This window comes from Amia ocellicauda, chromosome 4 (genome assembly GCF_036373705.1).
Source record: "Amia ocellicauda isolate fAmiCal2 chromosome 4, fAmiCal2.hap1, whole genome shotgun sequence".
Lineage (NCBI taxonomy): Eukaryota > Metazoa > Chordata > Actinopteri > Amiiformes > Amiidae > Amia > Amia ocellicauda.
Genome location: NC_089853.1, coordinates 19,860,759 through 19,881,717, shown reverse-complemented (window position 1 = coordinate 19,881,717; position 20,959 = coordinate 19,860,759). Strand labels below are relative to the sequence as shown.

General features: G+C 41.7%; 1 protein-coding gene across 1 annotated transcript in view; it reads right to left on the bottom strand.

The window, feature by feature from the left end:
• Positions 1-20,959, bottom strand: part of fam189a1 (family with sequence similarity 189 member A1) — a 127,020-nt gene that overhangs the window by 32,897 nt on the left and 73,164 nt on the right. Inside the window, exon 3 of the mRNA XM_066701274.1 lies at positions 1,294-1,404. Within this exon, the coding sequence (XP_066557371.1) occupies positions 1,294-1,404 (111 nt within the window). The remainder of the gene's footprint in view (positions 1-1,293; positions 1,405-20,959) is intronic.

The window sequence follows — 20,959 nt, the reverse complement described above, 5'->3', positions numbered from 1 at the left end:
CGAAAACTACTGCTTCGAGTGTTTTGCAAAAACATACAATTTGAAGATTTACAATAGAAGTATACAGCACAATTTAAAAACACACTAAACAGAATGTTGTTATTAGTAGTAAATATGTATAAATATGATGTAAAGTTTGTGTTTATTGTCTGAGCAGTAATGTACCTCGTCAGTGCACCAATAATCTCTGTTATGAAAGACACCGTAGGCTACAAGCAAAATGAAGAAAGAACACGAGAGACATGCACTCTTCCACAAATGGAAACCCAAGGAAGCAACTTATCTAAAGGCCAGTAGTCAGGCAAAGCCATTTACCATACATGAAAAGGTCATTCAAAGGCCTTAAATAAATATGAATGACAGTCTGTACAGATACACTATTAGTTGTCTTAAACACAGACATTAAGTTCTTATTTTTTGCTAAACTGCAGGATATTTTCAACAATACCATTTTGTACCGCATGTAGGAGAAAGCACAAATATACACCTTTGTGAAAAAGATCAAAAAAACTCAAATATGATTAATGGTGCTTCGGTGATGAATATACTGACATCCACCCACACACAGATACAGAGCTATAAGCAAAAAATAAATCACTTTTTACAGCTGTGTTTTTAATAGTAACAAATAGCTTTATTTTGAAATTGAATGGCTGCCTTTAGGTTTTTAATGTTCTAAATCAGAAGAATTATAAGTACGTCCAAATAAGGATAAACCAGTCTGATCTCACTCTTATCTTCCCCACTTTCTGTCAAAATCCATCAGATTTTAATCTCTTAGCCCTTTCAGCCTGGAAATCCTATGGTGCCAGACCTGCTGGGGGACATCAACCTGAATCCATTGTGTGGAGCTCCTTTCGTTATTACAGAACGATAAGTTAAAACAGACGAGTAACAGAATCAAGCCCTCTAAACAGCACTCAACTGAACAAGTCCAAAAATCAATAACTATATATTTGAGAAGAAAAAACATTGTTTTTGAAAAGGCATTTTGAATTAAAGAAAACAACAAGACACAAACAAACATGACTGTAAGTACAAAAGTATCCATGAACCTCTGCGATTTCTATATTGGGTTCCCCAGGAGACATGTATGATCGTAGCGCGTGTGCAGCTTTGCTTGCGCCCTCGTCTCTCAGCAGTGTGCCAGTCTTAGAGGGTCCACTGCCTCCTACACACTGCCCTCTCTCTCCCCTCTGGGGGTTTTGCACACTCTGGCAACCCTGTGCACGTCTGCTGGCAATGGGGGGGTGTCACTACTGCGTGGAGATCGTGAGCATGCGTGGGGCTTACCAGTTGACAGGCTTCCAGGGAGTTCACCAGCTGTGCGTTTTGGCAGGACAGGATGGACCCGGCCAGGTTCAGCATCACACACACAGCTGACAGCAGCATGAAGAAAGTGATCTGCGAGAAAGAGAGAGAAAATACTTTGAGGATTTTGCTGCAGCCTTGTGAGAAGGTAGGAAGCCCAGTGAGAACACACATAAAACAGCCAACAGGTGAGTGTCAATAAGCCAGGAGCATAGAAGACCGTCCAGATCATTCACAGAACACAATTAAAACAGACAGGCCAAGATGCAAGAAGAAAAAAAGCCAAAGCCCCAACTTTGCAACACTCACACTAAAGTAGTGTGCACTTTCTGTGTCCTGAGTGTGTAAAGTACTTGGAGATAGAGCTCAGCATTACCAGACAATTATTAAAATAAGCATTGATAACCTGGTTTATTCTCTCTCAAGCCACTGCAGAGTGCAGGACAGCCAGTCACCATCAGCAGTCGCCAAAAGCAGCTTTCTGCAGAACTGTCACCAGTCCCAGTCTGACTTTAGAAAGAGACACTGCTTTAGACTACGCTTCTTTTCAGAGAAACTGCATGTCCTAACTGTCCACTGGCAGCCCACAGCACACAATTTTGACTCGGGTCACAAGGAGGTGAGTAATGAAAGTGCCAGGATGAAGGAATAAAGCAGCCCTGTGTTTAACTGGGCCCCTTGAAAGGTCAGGACAGAGGCACACAGCCAGGGCATGCAGCAAGGCTGGGGCCCTTCCACCTGCCAGCCACCTTGCCCGGTGACCCAAAAGCGCTGCTTCAGTCATTGACGAACACAACAGAGAAGCTGATCCATAAAAGTCTCCAAGTGTTTTTAACAATCTCCCTCCAGTATTTTAGAAGTTGACTCTCCAATGTTATGTGAAAGGACATCAAAATAATTTCTACCCAACACGAAGCTACTTTTGGCAATCAATACCATGTTTTTGCTGCTGAGTATAAATACACACTCTCCAAAAATCACCCCCTGCTGTAGTGTGAAAAGGAAAGCAGGGTATAATTGATGGTCAAATGGAAGAACCCATTTCCCTCTAATTCTCCACACTCTTTCATCAGGACTGCTCCCTGGGAGCTTTTCAGTGCACAGCTTGATAGATTTCAAACTCCGCAATTTTTTTCTATTCTCCACAGAGCCACAAAGGTCCCCCTTGCCATAAAATTCTCTTTATTTTACGGCCGACAGTACTGGGATATCAGTCCCTCCAGGAGTAATACAAGGCCTTCAGGTGTTTTAAATCACAGTTCAACTAAAATAGAATAGGCTTAAAACTGTCAGACACAGTTCAGTACTGCACTGTATATCAACTTTAGCCTTTTCACAAAGCTCAAAGATTTACTGTACTGGGCTTTTACTCGAAGTGACATTAAAGTAGGAATGCACAGTACACTGCTGAGAAATTAGGGACAGCGCAGAAGGATTGAAATAGAGTTGTGTATATCAGCCTTGTCATAAACCATATCACAAAGGACACACAGATCTGAGTCAACATCTAAGTACTTCAGTTCAGTTATTTAGTGTTCATTAAATATGGTTTGCTCTTCAGTATGAACAACGTGTAAACAAAACAAAAGGGAACTTCCCTCTGTTTGGCAGGCTGTCACAAAGACGGGCAGTCCTGCTTTCGGATTAATTGATAATCAAGTAAAAACCTTTCTCAAATAAAACAAACTCATTCCATGCCCACTATCCCAAAGTTATATCTTAAAATCTCTGCACTTAATATATAAAACCATTTTAAAGTTTTTCTTTCCTTGATATATAGTGTATGTACTGTAAGGTTTAACTTCCATTTAAACTAAAAATTTTGAGTGCGTGACTATTTCAGAGTATGCGTCCTCAGATGTCAACTGTCTGGAGCATGCATCCAGGACTGCATGTTAAAAAGGACCATGCTAGCAGATAAATGTACCAGTTTATAATGTCCTGTACACCTGTCATAAATCACAGACACAATATAATACGATTTTAGTACTTTTGCAGCCAAGAGAATATGGAAATGGGTAGAATACGGCCTGGGGTATAAAAGGCCCAAACTGATTTAAATTCACAGGAATAACTTGCACACAACACAAGTGTTCAAACCCCAGTACAGTAGCTCATTCAACTACTGCCTTGGGGTGTGGGTGATGTTAGTCAAGCTTTACAAATATGTAAATATGGAACATCAAAATAAAATACATAAATATGGATTTCATAAAAACAACTGTATTTTTAGTATTTGCTCCTTGAAATCTTACCAAAACCATGATTTAAAAGAAACAGCATTCATCCCACAGCTGAAATAAGACGACACTAACAAGAGTTCCTTTATAACAGTGATTGGAATGACAGGCCATCTACATATCAGTATAAAATAAGCACTGTAACCAAACTGAACCATCTTCGAGTCAAGAACTGACATTGTTATTACTTTGTGGGAAAAATGTGTTATCGCTTGTCAGGAAAAAATCGAATCGACAGTGATGCATGTTCATATCAGTCCCATGCATTCAAAATAAAGCTCTGATTAGTCCAGTACAGACATTCAGATCCTGCTGGCTATCACGTTCACTGGCCCTTCAACCCCTCCTGCCCAGTGCGTGTTTGGCTGTAACACACATTGAATCTAATCCTTTTTTCAGGATATACATCTTTAATGCCATTGCAGCTTTGCTAAGAGATTTATATAAGTACTGAAGTGTTGGCTCCATCTGAAAGAAACAATAACAATAGGATAGGATGATGGGATGACTTCAAAACAGCAGCCCACACTTCTCCACAACCTGCAGCCCTCCCCGGCCACGCACAGCCGCTTTCAGGGCCCTGATCGTCTTGAATGACTCACGTCTGCAAGTGAACCACAGAAAAGGGGGGGAGGACAGTTTGTAGGGAGTCAGGATTTGTTATGTTGAGGTTTAATTAGGTTTAAATTAAGTTTGCAACTTCACCCCAACCCCTACATCCCCACCCCGTTAATAGCAGCATGTGCAGACTCATACCTGTAAGTGATAACAGAGCGACTATTTATATATTTGTTTTTCTTTCTGTATCTCCAAACCATTACAAATTCACAAATGGTACAAAAAACAAACAAATAAATACACTGAGAAAACCAGTACAATGAGACAGATCTGCAGGATTACACGGTGCTTGGTTATCATCTTGAGGGATGGCCTGTTCACAGCCGCTTGTATCCTGCCCGCAGCAGCCGCGTTGACTCATTCATCACCGCCGTCGTCCCGTTAACTTTCCCTGCGCTGGCAAGGGATCGCAGTTCTATCAGTGGCAGTTGTGACATCGGCCGTATCCCCAGGCATGTGGGTGTTTGGAAGCGGGTGTATATTTCAGTCACAGTGAGATGGACATGATTTTGACTTGGGCTAAACTGAAAAAGGATGCCCCTTTTAAAATTATAATAAATAAATAAATAAATAAATAAATAAATAAATAAAGCACAGACTTCATGCATCTATTTTTCATTAGTGTGTGAATCACATATTGTATCTCAACACTGTGGCTGGCAGAATCGAACTTGACAGCTCAGCAATAGTAGCTTTCCAAGCGCAAAGACTTCCTACTCACACAAGACAAATAACATAAGTTACTTGTATTTTTTTTTTTTTTTAAGAAAAAGGAAAATGTATCAGGGAAATTTTGCCTTTTATTATAAAAATAAATTCAATAATAAAATAAAATAATAAAATAATAATCTGGCAACATGTCCAAAACATACAAACCACCAATCTTCTGTGCTTTGAAACAACTTTTACTAGCCATCTATTTTCCCTTATTGAAATAATTACATTTGTAGTTTTAATGAAAATAAATTGCCTCCTTACTATTTTTTTATGATTTTTATTGGATTGTATGATTACAGCCTATGAGGTTTTGTGTATATATATATTTTTTTTAATAATAAATATAGCTAAAGACATTAAATGATTTTCAAAGGCATTTGCTGCCTGAGCTGTTTAACTTACACGCTGACAGCATGTAGAATTTAATGTGACTGTAAGTTCGGCTAAAATGGTCCCCAACTGTTCCATGCTTTTACACCGTGGAGAGGGTTTGTTATTTCAGAGAAAGTGCTCTCTCACCCAGGCAGACGAGCAGGTGTGTAACAAGGGATGACCTGACTGTGGATCTGCATGCATTAAAAAGTTCTCTGAGCGCAACCAAGTGCATACTCTCCCATAAATCCCTTTCATCTCTGAAGGGTACTGGCATCAATCACGGCGGCGGACGGCACTGTGCTTCTTCTACCAGGCCACAGCAGAGCGTTTCAGTCTGCAAGATACTTTTTTCTCTTCCAGGTTTCAGGGGCTCAGAAGAATACAATTCTTTTTCCCCAGCTTATGTTGAAAGTGCATGTGTATTTATTTATTTAAAAGGCTTATTGTCAGAATTGTATTTTTTTTGGTGTTGTTTTTTGTGGCAAAGTCATTTGAGTTTGCAGTTTCTCCTTCCCAACAATGGTTCAGAAAGGGCAGCACCTGGTTTAGTAGAACGAATATTTCATAAACATCCTGCTATTTCTCCCCAGGATTAAGAATTGCTTTTAATGTAACTTATTCCACTCAACTTAAAATGCAGCAACTACATTCAGTTGGTATTTGTTATTAAGCATTTATTACTGATATTCCACTGCACCAGCATTGTGAAAGCATTTTGTTTTGTTAAATTCAATTTACAATTTACAAAACACTTTTAAAGCAAGTATCCCAACAGGTAATATACAAATACTGTAAAGGATAATATAAAAATTACACTCAAGACAAAATACGTTAACTTTTTACTCAAGACCCAAAAAAAAAAAAAAAATAGGCAGTCAACTTAGAAAGAGCCCAGTCCTTTCAGCAACTGGTAATTAAGCATATTGGCTTCATGCTGATGTATTCTAATTACCATGTGGAATCAGATATCACTGTTAAACAGCAAGTCATTAATTACAGGAACTGCATCATTTGCATTCCAAACAGACAAGGGCATAACATGGCAAGTACTAGTCTAGTGCACAGAGTATTTAGGCACTTATTATCTCCATTTAACTTTGCAATTAAAGCAGAGGTTGACTGGCGATCAGTCATCCAGCACAGTGCGCAGGAGAGAGACGGTCTCTGCTGGATTTCCAGAAAGGAGGCACCCCATCCACTGTCAACACACACACACAAAAATAATAATAATAAAAAAAAAATATATATATATATATATATATATATATATATATATATATATATATATATATATACACCATGCCTCACAGTTGTCCATTAGGAGCTGGGCTGGGCTCAATTCTGGGCAATTGATTATGCCCAGCCATACCCAAGAGCAGTTAGGTAGTGTGAGGAGGAGAGAGCTCAGAGGAGCCAGACTGAGATGTATGGAGTTTCAGCCCCTGCAATGCAGAAATGTGAGCCTAGCACTTCTGAATACTAATCAGTCAAGCAAAAACTGGCACCCTGTTAGTTCGGTGCAAGAACGCCAGCCTTGACTGAGTCTATGGGTACGCCAAGTGGAGTCCACCTTCTCCCTTTGTGTCTGTGACAGGGTACCGACAGGAATTTAACATGTGTGTTTCTTTCACAGGTGATTAACTGAACCGTTAATATAATTACGTGGCAGTTGACGGGGAGGCCGCAAACCTGTCACATTGCAGCCTGCTATTTCTAGGGTCGGATGTCTTCCTGACAGTGCTGACAGAGCGCCCCACACTCCTGAGTAAAAACTGCACAGTGATGCACTGAGTGATGTTTTTGAACCACCGTCACCTCCCTGTACACTGCAGGCAGCACTGTGTCAAAAAACAGATGCGGCAGCCAGCAAGAAACAAACACACAAGAGCAGCTCACTTACTCTTCAATTAGAGCAAAATAACAAAACAGAAAAAAGGCTGAGAAGAGGAGCCATACTTCTGCTTCACTGATCAATCTTGACTTGGGATTTAATCTTTGCCACACAGGGAACCCACACAGTCTTCATATCAATCAATCAATCAATCACACAATAGTTTTAATAATGAAAAGGGAAAGCAATTCAGTGAGTGCGAGGGCATCACAAATCCTCAGGTTGTATTAAAATTACACATATCTGACAGGACGGCAGAGGTGGGAATGATTAATACAAGCAATAAGAACCATTAGCGCTTAGTGATAAAATGCACTTTCCTTTCACAAGTGCCGTAAACAATGCACTTATAGAGCAGCGAGGTCCTCGGCGGTACGCCAGCTTTTTACATAATGGATCTGCAAGCGTCTAACACATTCCGGGCCCAAATTAGTTAGGTCTTGTAATCCATTATTAAAAGCAATAATATGTGCATTAACACACTGTAGTAACACACACACACACTGCTGCCGGCTTTGTGACAGAAAACAGTAAAGCTTATACAAAGTTTCCTATGAGTGTGCAATATGAAAGCCTGTTATAACAAAAACGATTTTGACGCATGCCCTGATGCATTCAGTAAAGCTGAATCATTCCCAAATGCAATTATCAAACTTCAGTGGAGTACCATCCTCCCACACCTGACCCTACTGGCACTGGGAATCCAAAATGGATTGCAGATCAAACCCACACAAGGAACCCTGGGTATGATCTACCAGAGATGTGTGCCATGAGACAGAGAAGAATGGTTTTAACCTAGGTAGCGAGTCTTTCTGTGAAGATATCCCCCTAGATACCATACCCAACAGTGGCAGAAACCAGAGGGACGATGCCTGTCACTGACAAACACTGCTTAGCTCTGTCAAATCTAACATGCTAATTATAACATCGACGGATCATTACCATTTCATGAGTAACATGTCACTCTCAATTTCTGCTGCAGCCTTTAAGCTCATTAGGCATAGACCTAGGCATGAATGAACTCATCCCAAAAACAATATTGTGACTTCAGCACATTTGCAAGCTCATGTCGGGGCTGTATCCAAGCCTCCACAGCCATTAACCCCTTCCCCATACCTAACAGATTATTTGTTTGCACGGGCAAATAATTTCCACATGGAAATGCATCAAAGGAGCGGATCTGCGACTGGGTCTGCCTAGAAAAGCTGTTTTTGGGAAGGATCCTGTCCAAACATATTGACTTCACATTCCCAACAGTCTGAGCACATCCTGCCCACACCCTCCAACCAAACTGTAAAGAGAAAATTCCGTAAAGAGAAGAGTTAAAAGGAAAAAGGAAAAAAAAGACTTGTGTTAAGGAAAGACCCAAGAGTCTGTTTATCCAACTGCAGAATAGCAGTTTATCCACTTTTGAGTAACCTTGTCTGCTCATAGCCACAGAGAAGGAAAAGTCCCCAGAAAAATCAGCAGTTCCTGCCACACAGAACAGGCATGCAGCAGACCAGCACAGCTCGCTGCCACACAAATTAGTATTTAATCTGCGCCATCTCTCCGACAAGCACTCATTTCTTTTCAATTAGCTGTGCTCATAAGAACACAGAGTAATGATTTCTGTTTCAAACAAAGCATTTGATATTGTCCATGGTTTATTCAGTGGGGTAATTTTCTAAATTAACTCCCTAGCAGAAAACCATCAGACTTACACAGGTATGAAGAGAAATTCTTCACCTTCCCACTGTGCTGAAGGAGGGACTTCAATTAAAGTGACAGCATTGCCTCTTCAAATGTTAAAGAGATGGGATTGCAATAAAGTCGTCACCACAGATGCAGTTTGGTTTTGCAAATTACAGAATAGTGACAGTGGTGCCCCGTTCGAGGCAGGGCAGAGCACAGCAGCAAGAGCCACTACAAAGGCCTGCTTCAGTGTCCCATTACATTGTTTAATGTTTAAAACTCACTTGCATTTGTTGTGACGAACAATAAGCTGCATTTCACATTGCTGTAACTGAGTGATTATAATGTGCCAAACAGATTTCGAAAGCTGACCCTGAAAATCAGAACAAACAACGATTCCCACAGTAGAAAGGGAATCCAGCGGTGCAGTCTGGCCAGCCCTCCCTGACAAAAATTATTTGAGTTTCTTTGCTGTTTGTGAAAGACACAAAATCAAAAAGATGCAAGATAAGTACAAGATGCGACGTACAAGTTGCTCAGGACCAAAACCAAGAACACAGACACAAACACAAGCTGTCACGATGAGTGATATCCATTCTCTTTGTCTTCAGAACACCCTTCTGCTTAGATTTTAAATAATTAAAAAAAGGAAACTGCTTTCAAACCAGGCTGCCTGTTAACACATATAGTCACGTTTTCAACTGCCATCTGCAGCTCATCAGACAGTTGGCATTTCCTAACATGTACAGCTAACTGGCGTACTTGATCTTGGTTCGCCAAAGTCTGTCCACGGTTGGCCCCCGCACACGAATGAAGGATGTTGCAGGACAGAAATCCCTTCCAAAGACTGGTGCGACACAAGCCGACATTTTTACACACTCTCCTGCTTCAGAGAACATACAGTCACACGTTATGTTCGTTCAACTGAACCAAATGTATTTTAAGCAATGTCAAACTTGCTGCAGGTCACAGCAAACCTGAACAACAATAACTCTGAACCTGTTCACTTCATCATCGAGTTCAGAACAAACACACGGCCGGCTCTGCTGGACCCCTAACATGAATGTGAAGCAGGAGGATCCCTCACTGGACATTTTAAACGACGGCCTAACAGATAGCACAGCTTAATCATGTCAAGAAAACTCAGGGTGGTTGTAAAAAAAAAGATTATAATAATTTTCTAACCTACGATATGTCAGCCCCCCCCCAGATGATTTGACAAATACAGCAGTCAGGGGTTAGGGCTGGATTTAGGGCAGCACAATTTTTCAGGAGATGCCCAAGGCTGCAACAGCTGTTTTCACAATTAAAGGTCAGCCTTTCACCCCTGTCCCCTTGAAGGGGTAAAAAAAAAGTTTTAATTTTAATTTTAAAAGTCCAGTAAAATATGCAGCATCACAGTCCTACTATAATACTGCTATTCAGCAACACTTAAAGTCTTGTGTTCTCTAAGTGTTTGCCCGAGTGTGTAGAAATACTATGGAAAAGCAAGTTTTGGGGAAAAGGCCCAATTAGAAACGCCTGTGGATTCAATTACTATAATGGATTTGTATCCAGTAATTTTTTTTTAATGATGTACACTTTGTAAAAGCAATATTTGCACAAGTTTGTAAAAGTGTGACATTTATTATTGTTATTATGATTTTTTTTTGGAAAGCATCCAAGTGGAACCTCTAAACTCTATTGCTTCATCTTGCGCTTGCTTTTAAGGAGGATTACTGACAGAAAGTTGACTAAATCCTAATAAACCATGCACAAACAGACACACAGGGGCTGGACTCAGGGAGCTGGGATGGTCAGCAGGGAAAAATAAAAGTGGTATATTCCAACCTGGAGGAAAATAAAGGCTGGGTCTACACATAAGAGACACAGACTGTTTTACTAGACAATGTACATTTTATTGTGTCATGAATTAATCATAAGACTCTGGAGATGATACAAGAATAAATTAAACATGAAAATGAAAACATACGCCATAATACAAAGAGTCTTATCCTTCAGATAAGAGGAGGAAACAGAAGGTTCTATTTATGTCAGCAAGAACAGCCTGTAATGGCCTCGGCCCGCTCTATGGACCCTGAACTGGGATGTGCAGCAAACTTGCACCTGTGTGAACTGCAGCACACTTGCTAACATTTCTTCATTCAGAAAACACCTGACAGAAAGACACAAAGGACTTCTGGCTTGGCAGGGATTCAGCAGCTTTAACTCATCTCCACGACTCTCGGATCAGACGGTCCTTCATAAATGAAAATATTATTCTTGTGGTATTAAGGTTTTCATCAAGTTTATTTCACATCACAATTCAATTAAGTCTTTATGCAAACTCGCTGAAGCAGGCCACGATGCAGCCTGGCACTACCTGACGAGAGATGTGATGTGGTAACAAGATAAACAAAACAAAACAAAACAAAACCAAAGCCTTGCCTGTGTTAGTAGGGAGGTCACTTGTTTATTAAATATTTATAGATAAAGCTGTTATATATTTACCAGGTTAGATTTTGCCTTAACTTCAATATATACAGTATATATCATCTCCAGCACTGCAGCCCTGAGCAGCTTGCAATGAGGAGCCACTCACCTCAGCTGACACTGCAGCACAATGAACGATGCTGTGCTATTTCTCAAGAGAGGTAAAATCGTTTAAGGAAAATCATCTGCTGCGATTTAGATATATTATATATACACTCACCTAAAGGATTATTAGGAACACCATACTAATACTGTGTTTGACCCCCTTTTGCCTTCAGAACTGCCTTAATTCTACGTGGCATTGATTCAACAAGGTGCTGAAAGCATTCTTTAGAAATGTTGGCCCATATTGATAGGATAGCATCTTGCAGTTGATGGAGATTTGTGGGATGCACATCCAGGGCACGAAGCTCCCGTTCCACCACATCCCAAAGATGCTCTATTGGGTTGAGATCTGGTGACTGTGGGGGCCAGTTTAGTACAGTGAACTCATTGTCATGTTCAAGAAACCAATTTGAAATGATTTGACCTTTGTGACATGGTGCATTATCCTGCTGGAAGTAGCCATCAGAGGATGGGTACATGGTGGTCATAAAGGGATGGACATGGTCAGAAACAATGCTCAGGTAGGCCGTGGCATTTAAACGATGCCCAATTGGCACTAAGGGGCCTAAACTGTGCCAAGAAAACATCCCCCACACCATTACACCACCACCACCAGCCTGCACAGTGGTAACAAGGCATGATGGATCCATGTTCTCATTCTGTTTACGCCAAATTCTGACTCTACCATCTGAACGTCTCAACAGAAATCGAGACTCATCAGACCAGGCAACATTTTTCCAGTCTTCAACTGTCCAATTTTGGTGAGCTTGTGCAAATTGTAGCCTCTTTTTCCTATTTGTAGTGGAGATGAGTGGTACCCGGTGGGGTCTTCTGCAGTTGTAGCCCATCCGCCTCAAGGTTGTACGTGTTGTGGCTTCACAAATGCTTTGCTGCATACCTCGGTTGTAACGAGTGGTTATTTCAGTCAAAGTTGCTCTTCTATCAGCTTGAATCAGTCGGCCCATTCTCCTCTGACCTCTAGCATCAACAAGGCATTTTCGCCCACAGGACTGCCGCATACTGGATGTTTTTCCCTTTTCACACCATTCTTTGTAAACCCTAGAAATGGTTGTGCGTGAAAATCCCAGTAACTGAGCAGATTGTGAAATACTCAGACCGGCCCGTCTGGCACCAACAACCATGCCACGCTCAAAATTGCTTAAATCACCTTTCTTTCCCATTCAGACATTCAGTTTGGAGTTCAGGAGATTGTCTTGACCAGGACCACACCCCTAAATGCATTGAAGCAACTGCCATGTGATTGGTTGGTTAGATAATTGCATTAATGAGAAATTGAACAGGTGTTCCTAATAATCCTTTAGGTGAGTGTATATTTATTTACAGTGCCTATATATATATATATATGAACATTGCCACCCCCCCCGCCCTACCAAACCTGTGCCTATTGTATATATATATACACACCGATCAGCCATAACATTATGACCACTGACAGGTGAAGTGAATGACACTGATAATCTCGTTATCATGGCATCTGTCAGTGGGTGGGATATATTAGGCAGCAAGTGAACATTTTGTGCTCAAAGTTGATGTGTTAGAAGCAGGAAAAATGGGCAAGCGTAAGGATCTGAGTGACAAGGGCCAAATTGTGATGGCTAGACGACAGAGGGTCAGAGCATCTCCAAAACTGCAGCTCTTGTGGGGTGTTCCCGGTCTGCAGTAGTCAGTACCTATCAAAAGTGGTCCAAGGAAGGAAAAGCGGTAAACCGGCGACAGGGTCATGGGTGGCCAAGGCTCATTGATGCACGTGGGGAGCGAAGGCTGGCCCGTGTGGTCCGATCCAACAGATGAGCTACTGTAGCTCAAATTGCTGAAAAAGTTAATGCTGGTTCTGATAGAAAGGTGTCAGAACACACAGTGCATCGCAGTTTGTTGCGTATGGGGCTGCGTAGCCGCAGACCAGTCAGGGTGCCCATGCTGACCCCTGTCCACTGCCGAAAGCGCCTACAATGGGCACGTCAGCATCAGAACTGGACCACCGAGCAATGGAAGAAGGTGGTCTGGTCTGATGAATCACGAGTTCAAGGTGTTGACTTGGCCTCCAAATTCCCCACATCTCAATCCAATCGAGCATCTGTGGGATGTGCTGGACAAACAAGTCCGATCCATGGAGGTCCCACCTCGCAACTTACAGGACTTAAAGGATCTGCTGCTAACGTCTTGGTGCCAGATACCACAGCACACCTTCAGAGGTCTAGTGGAGTCCATGCCTCGACGGGTCTGGGCTGTTTTGGTGGCAAAAGGGGGGACCTACACAATATTAGGCAGGTGGTCATAATGTTATGGCTGATCGGTGTATATATGTATATGTATGTGTGTGTATATATATATATATATATATATATATATATATATATATATATATATATATATATATATACGGCCTACCTGAGCATTGTTTCTGACCATGTCCATCCCTTTATGACCACCATGTACCCATCCTCTGATGGCTACTTCCAGCAGGATAATGCACCATGTCACAAAGGTCGAATCATTTCAAATTGGTTTCTTGAACATGACAATGATTCCTAATAATCCTTTAGGTGAGTGTATATATATATATATATATATATATATATATATATATACACCCCACCCCTGCAGACTACTGCAGATACTTCAATGTAATCCAAAACACCAGTAAACATAACTTCTGTAACAATGCTATAATTAGGACTTCATCCAGACTGCCACCTCCCAGATGAGGAAGTGCAGGGACTAACCTATATTCTGACATAGATTAGATTAAAATTACCCAGCTGCTTTTACTGTACCTGGCTGTTGCCAGTTAATTAATGTTGTTCGAGCATTGGGGGCAGAAGCTCGCATGCTAGGCTGACTCTGAGAGGGGGAACAGCAAACAGAGCTGCCATGCGAGTCTGACATTTAAATCATATACAAATACTGCCTTGACTCTTGACTGTTTCAACTAAAGTATGAAGTTCAGCTTGGTAACACCTGCTGTAGATCTATTTATAGGCAGAGCTTGTAATACTGGAGCAGATGATAAAATATCGGGCTCTGAACTAAATGAAGTAGGGCTCAGCAATGGGGAAAATACGCAGAACAGATAGTGGCCCTATCAGTAGATTAGTAAAGACAAATTAACTTTAGGTATAATCCATTCGAGTGCCACTTCTGTAGCACACTTATCCCTTTATCTACTTATTTTTTTTTATCATTTGTGTAAATGTGACATGTGCTGTATGCCCAAGTTCAGGTGTAATTTGCAGTGTTTTCAGTGCTCAGCCCCTGCCCAGACCCAGACACAGTACGAGTTCTGGAAACAAAGCGTGACGAAGGTTAATATTTCCCCAGTGGGAGCAACTCTCAAGGTGGTGAGGAAGGAATCTGAGCAAGGGTAGCAATTAAAAAAAGAAGGAAAAAAAAAGTATACATTCCTGTCTAGGCTCATCCATTGTGCTGCACGGAAGCATTTCATTTCACCATCTTACCTCCTTCACAAGGGAAACCTATGCTCTCAGCAGACCACTGGCCACAGGCTGACCATCTTGTAGGTGCACCATCAAATCCCAAATGAATAACTCCTTCAGCATACATCTATATACCCTCTCCCTCTGCTCAGAAGCTCAGGGCTGAGGAGGGTGATAAAGTTACCACACTTACAAAGGATCTGATAATAACAAGGTAACCACAAGACTTTTATTATAAGCCCACAAAACCAACAGTAAAGTGAACTTCAGTTACCATTAACATTTATTTTTCCTTAAGAATTATGAATCAGGGATGTAGCAGGCCCTTCAGGGAAGAACATCTGTATGGTATAAACCCAGAACCACATATTGCCCACCCCGCCGGACCACACTTTGTCGGCACCCAGAACCGCACATGGCCTGGTCCCATTTTTTGGTACCAGTCCGCCCCTGGTGCACTGTTAACCCTGACCATGACTTAAGAAGAGATATTACACAATACAACACCATTACCCCATTAGCTCCTGATAAAGGCTTCCTACTGCATCAAATGAAGTAAAACCTTCATATGACCCATTTAGATTATCTAATGATATATTTATTTATTTTTAAATAGGGAGAAGCAGGGTATTGTTAGGTGAATGTCTCTTTTGAGAGGGTTAAGTAGACATGAGTGAAGACGCACAGACAATGCTTGAACCATACCAATCATATCGTGAGGTAATTGAGAGTCAAGCACCACTGCGCCTCCTAAGCCTGTCCCCATTATTTCCACACAGAATTACCCATTAATTTCACTTGTAAGAGCCCTCTGACACATAGGCTGAAAACCAGTGGATTTGGTTGCCTTGAGAGGCTAAAATGTAATAAACTTAATAGTAAAAGGATATAGAAGTAATAAAAAATAAATGAGGCGTGTGCATGAAGCTTATAATTTCTGTGCTCAGCATTTGCACAGAAACAAGCCAGGCATTCGGGAAGGGAGCACCCTGTAACAAACAGCAGGTCTTCTGAACCATGAATCTCAGGCTGAGATGCAGATGTGATTTATCTCCCCAATATACAGCCTCCTTTTCCGCAAGTGACACCAAATGCTGCCGAGTCGAAATTAAGGGCAAGAAGAGCAGAACTCCAACAAGAGGCTGTGACATTAACGCACAAGGGAGCTCATTTCCCCCTGTGGGCTTGAGCACACTCAGATCGCAGCTCGCTCGTTCTCAGATGTAGGCCTGGAAGAGAATAGCCAGTGAAGTGCTCCCTAACAAACAACTTTATGCGTAGAGGCAAGGCACTCTGTAGGGGGAGGGAGTCATCTGTACAGTATGGCGAACCAGATTAAAGTATAAGAGAAGATTAGGATGTTCCGAAGGTGTAATGTAAACAGACGTGTCTTGAGGAGGTGTCAAAAGGAAGTTAAGACACCATGCAGTTCTGACAGCTCCCGGGCAACTCCATCCACCACTGGGGAGCGAGAGGAGAGGGTGCAAGCTCGGGCAGTCAGACACCTGAGGCAAGGCAAGACTGCTCAACCCGTAGAGGATTAACAGAGGGCGGGGGCGAGAGGAAGAGAAGGAGAGACAGGACACTGGAAGTAGAAAATAGAAGTATTGTGAAGACTATAATATATATGAGGCATACTCTCTATTCTACCATATGTATTTTCCTTGTCTTCCAGTTCACATCAGTGCTTCAAAGTGTTCACTATAGTTTTGCCATTATAACACTATCCTTACAAGACCAATGTAAACTCTGAAAAACATTGATAGTAGTTAATTAACCTAAGACAGCATACTTGGAATACTAAAGAGGGGGGTATTCTTGCAACTTTATTACCCCCCCGCAAAGTCCTTTTCACCACCGATTACAGTCTGATGCATGTGTCAATAAAATATACACTTGATAGTGTATATTTATAATATATTAATAATAAATTAATACCAGAGACATGCAGAATGGGTGATTCTCAGTCAAATATAATCATATCCAAGACCAGAGAGTTGAAGCAAATGCTATGGACTACCTCCAGCCATTTCTAAAAATATGTGGAGGAATTATTCATTGTTACATGGACACACACACACACAAAGAAGGAAAAATCCAAATGTTCACACAGCAGGCGTAATTTGAGGCAGATTTCAATCTATTCCACATCCAGCAAGTACAAAGTTTCCCAAGAAGCACTCAAGACATCCTCGAGTCTGTGAGACTGAATACAGGGAATAATTCCGTCTCCACTTCCAGGGATATTTTACACACTATTTTATGCATTCTGACATACTGACAACAACAGACATTCAATCACAAGCCGAACACACTTTCACAGCAATAGTCTACAGTGGGCACAGCAGTTTTAGTTTTCTGAGGAGATCTGAGTGAATCCAGAACAAAACTATAAAAATAAAAACCCACGATGAGGTAGCAAGAGTTGGGAGGTGTCACTCTGCCTCTCTTTTGGTGCGGTACTTCCAGTAGGACCTTAGGGGAGGTCAGGAAGAGGCTAGGTGTTCCGTGCTGCTGGTCATGGTGACAACAAATTACTCAGTGATATTTCCTCCTGATCCTGTGTCCCCACAATTACTTACCCACCTCCTTTAGATCCTTATCAGTCGGTGCAGTGGCTGCCCGAGGTCAGAGGCCAGTGTGTTCAATTTAACTAATTACTTCAACTGATCGAAGAGATTCCTTATTTGACAACAGCGTAGCAGAGACAACTGTATTGGTAATTAAAGTCTGTTGGTAATAGACCATTTAAAAGCATTTCTGGATGAATCTTGGAGAAAACGGGAGTTTAAAAACAAAAGCAGATAAAATAGACTGGTATAATCACTTCAGAGGGTATAGGACAGGTGTGTCTCAGGATGCAAGAGTAAAGTGTCTTTAAGGCAAGTCGATCTTGTAGGTATAGTCCGTGAGCAGGGGTCATAAGCTGTAATTGGGTTGAGTAGCCGGTCCAAAGTCAAGTACACAAAGGAGGTTGTCACTCAGAACAGGGCTGTAAACAGGATATTTAATACTCTACCATTAATTATTAAGCTGCTTGCTTCTCTAATGCTCCTTCACCTCCTACACTTCCCTCACGGTACAATACCCTGATAGAGCAGGAGATGGGTCAGCTTATAGAGTGCAGGTCCTGCACGTGTGATTCGGACACAGGTGGCTTTGATCAGAGCAGGTGATTAAATGTAGGTGTGAGCAGGGTAATGCTCCTCTCCTCCCATATCTCCCATTGCAAACCTCGCCCCGGGAAGGGTCACTATATATATATATTAACAGTTCAGCACCAATGTCTGTTAAATACTTGAACAATGCAAAATCAGTTCAGTTGGCATCTGGCGTTGCTGGTCAGACACAATGACATGCTGGAAAAGACACTCTTGCCCTTCTGTGTGATGTGATCCTCGTTCAATAATTAAAGGTCAAAGCTTTTATTTGGTTGTGACTCCAACTGAGCCACAGTATTTGTTAAATATTCTGGCTCATTTAAATATAGTTATTTATCAGATTCAATCCATCTGCTGCTGTCTGATCTTTAAGCGAATGAAAGCCAGCCCTTACAGTTCTTGGCAACTCAGCTGGCAGGCAACAGTTTCTAATGTAGTGCACAGCTTGCACTCTTTTTTCTTCCCTTTTCTTTTTGCTCTGCTTTCTTCCCTCTTTGTAAAGAGATCCAATGCTGCCAGTGGCTTAAAAGCGATATTTAATTGATTGTATGCGACTGTGTGCTTTTTTCCCTTCCTCTCTCCCTTCAGCCCTGACAGGTCATCCTATGGGACCACTCTGTCACCTAATGTAAATCTTTACTAAAGTCTTTCCATCTGGGTCAGCCAAAGAATAACAGTTTTTTTGACAGCGATCATGTGGAAAACACAGCCCTGGGCCATGCTCAAGCCACGAACGATCGGTGCAGGGCAGTCGGTACGGCCTGGGTGCCGACTCGTCACATAGCCTCATCCTGGCAGAACAATAAACACTTCTTCATTTCTGTGCAGTGGAAGGCTTTAATAGTACCACTGAGGCATAAAAGTGCTACATTTCACAGCTTTGTTATTACAAAAGATGACAGACGGTGTTTAAATTGTTTTTAAAATTTTAATATGGCGGTTGATTGATTTTTTCATTCATTTCAAACTTTTGCCAGTCTGTCCTGATATTTCAACTGACTAAAGTGAAATTGTGTGTGTGTGTGCAAGTGAGGGGGAGGGCAGTGACAAAACCCCATCAAAACTTCATAGGTGTTGATTTTTCATTTTGATCAAGCAAGCAGAGAAAATAAACTTTTGTAAGATTTCTGCCACAAACACAGGGGCAGATGTCTTATTGGGAATGTCTGTCAGATCAAGCCCGTGAAGACTAGAGTGTTGTGCTGTCTCCTGTCTCCCCTCACGTATGTATCGGTCACATCAGTTCAGTCTCTTCAGACATCATCAATAGATCTCTATGCATTGATTGGGGATAACAGTCTGCAGTGAACCTTATTAAGTGGAATCCAATCTACAGTATCTTTAGCAATATAGTACTGGGACTTTAATAAACAGTAACAAATGACTGATGTAACAACTAAAAGAAAAAAGCTTTCCTTTTTCTCCATATTGTACTGTCACTCTTCTCACATGTGACCCAGCAGCTACGATAAGTAAAATAATTGCTCTACATTCTCACTAGTGTTTCTCAAGCAGGATGAGGACAGACCACGGGGGGACTTAAACACACACTCCAGCCATTTATAATCAGTGTGGACATTTCATCACTGCATGAAACCCAGTTCCAAGTGAAGGAGAATGCTTACAGTGATGGGCTCAAAGGATCCATGAGTTAACTGTGCTTCCTGTACTGATACGCTTATCCAGAGCAAAGTTAACTTACAGAGAAATATACACACACAGAACACTAAAACACACTGCGTATTACAATAGCGTAACTGTAAGCAGAAGGGGAAAAAACACAAAAAACGTCCCTTTGGACACATCACAGGAGTCATGATTAGACCCTGAAACCAGTCTCAGTTTTATTTATTTAAAAAAAATATAAAATAAATTCAAAGGACTAAGTCTCACTATGGGAAACATATCCCAGTGTTAATTTCAGCAGTCTCCAATTTCACACAGGGTAAACACACCCCGTGAGATGTAGGTAATTGTTTATCCGACTGCCATTCATGCAGGAAACCTCACTGCTCCCTCCCCTGGGCCTGGCTGAGCTGTCATTGGGAGTCCTTCTGCAAGTTCTCTTTTGGAGACTCTCATTCCCATCCGATATAGAGGACATGACCCAAGCCCGGTTCTCAGGCCACTGTCCACCTTTTTAAAACCCTCGCTGCGCCCCTGCTGCACTATGTCTGTGCAGCGAAGGCGCAGGGGCAGTGTGCTCCCTGGCTCTGCCACAGCAGCTGTTAGTGGAAAACGTGCCTGAAGTCAGCGCCAGGCCAGCGGGACACGCGTCGTGCTGCACTCACAACTGGCATAGGGAAGGCAATCAGAACACGATGGGCCTGGTAATAAGAGCTGAGAACTCTGCTCACAACTCTTCAGCTGCGTTTGTCACTCAACAGCGCTGTAATTGCTATCCACTTCATTTAAAGTGTTGATAAGAACACATAACCACACTGTCTGCAATGTCAACTCACTGTCACAATCTAGCATATATATCTTGCAGTTAATTATTTTGTATTTCATAAACCCCCCCTCCCTGAGTTGGTGTGAAGGAGAAAGACTGTTACAGTTGCAATTTATCTCTTACAACCCTTCTGGCTATTCCTGACTTCATTCTATGTAGGCCGATTTCTGACAATTTGTGATCTACTCTGGGATGCAAGGGATGCACAAGGGCGCAAAAGGTCAAAGGTCGGAGATACACAGATCAGTGAGGTCCCGCACTTAATTTGTTTGTTTTGTCTATTTTTTGTTTGTTTGTTTGAATGCAGGATATCTCATACACGGTATTTCCCCTTATCTGCACATGTTGTCTGAAATAAAACATACACGATTTCCTTTCAGGCAAGACTATGGCCTGGGAAGCAGTGCTGAACCCGAGAGACAGTTAGGACTATACTTACAATTACAACTCATGTGCATCAGCATTCCAAGAGCTTATCTGTGATTGTG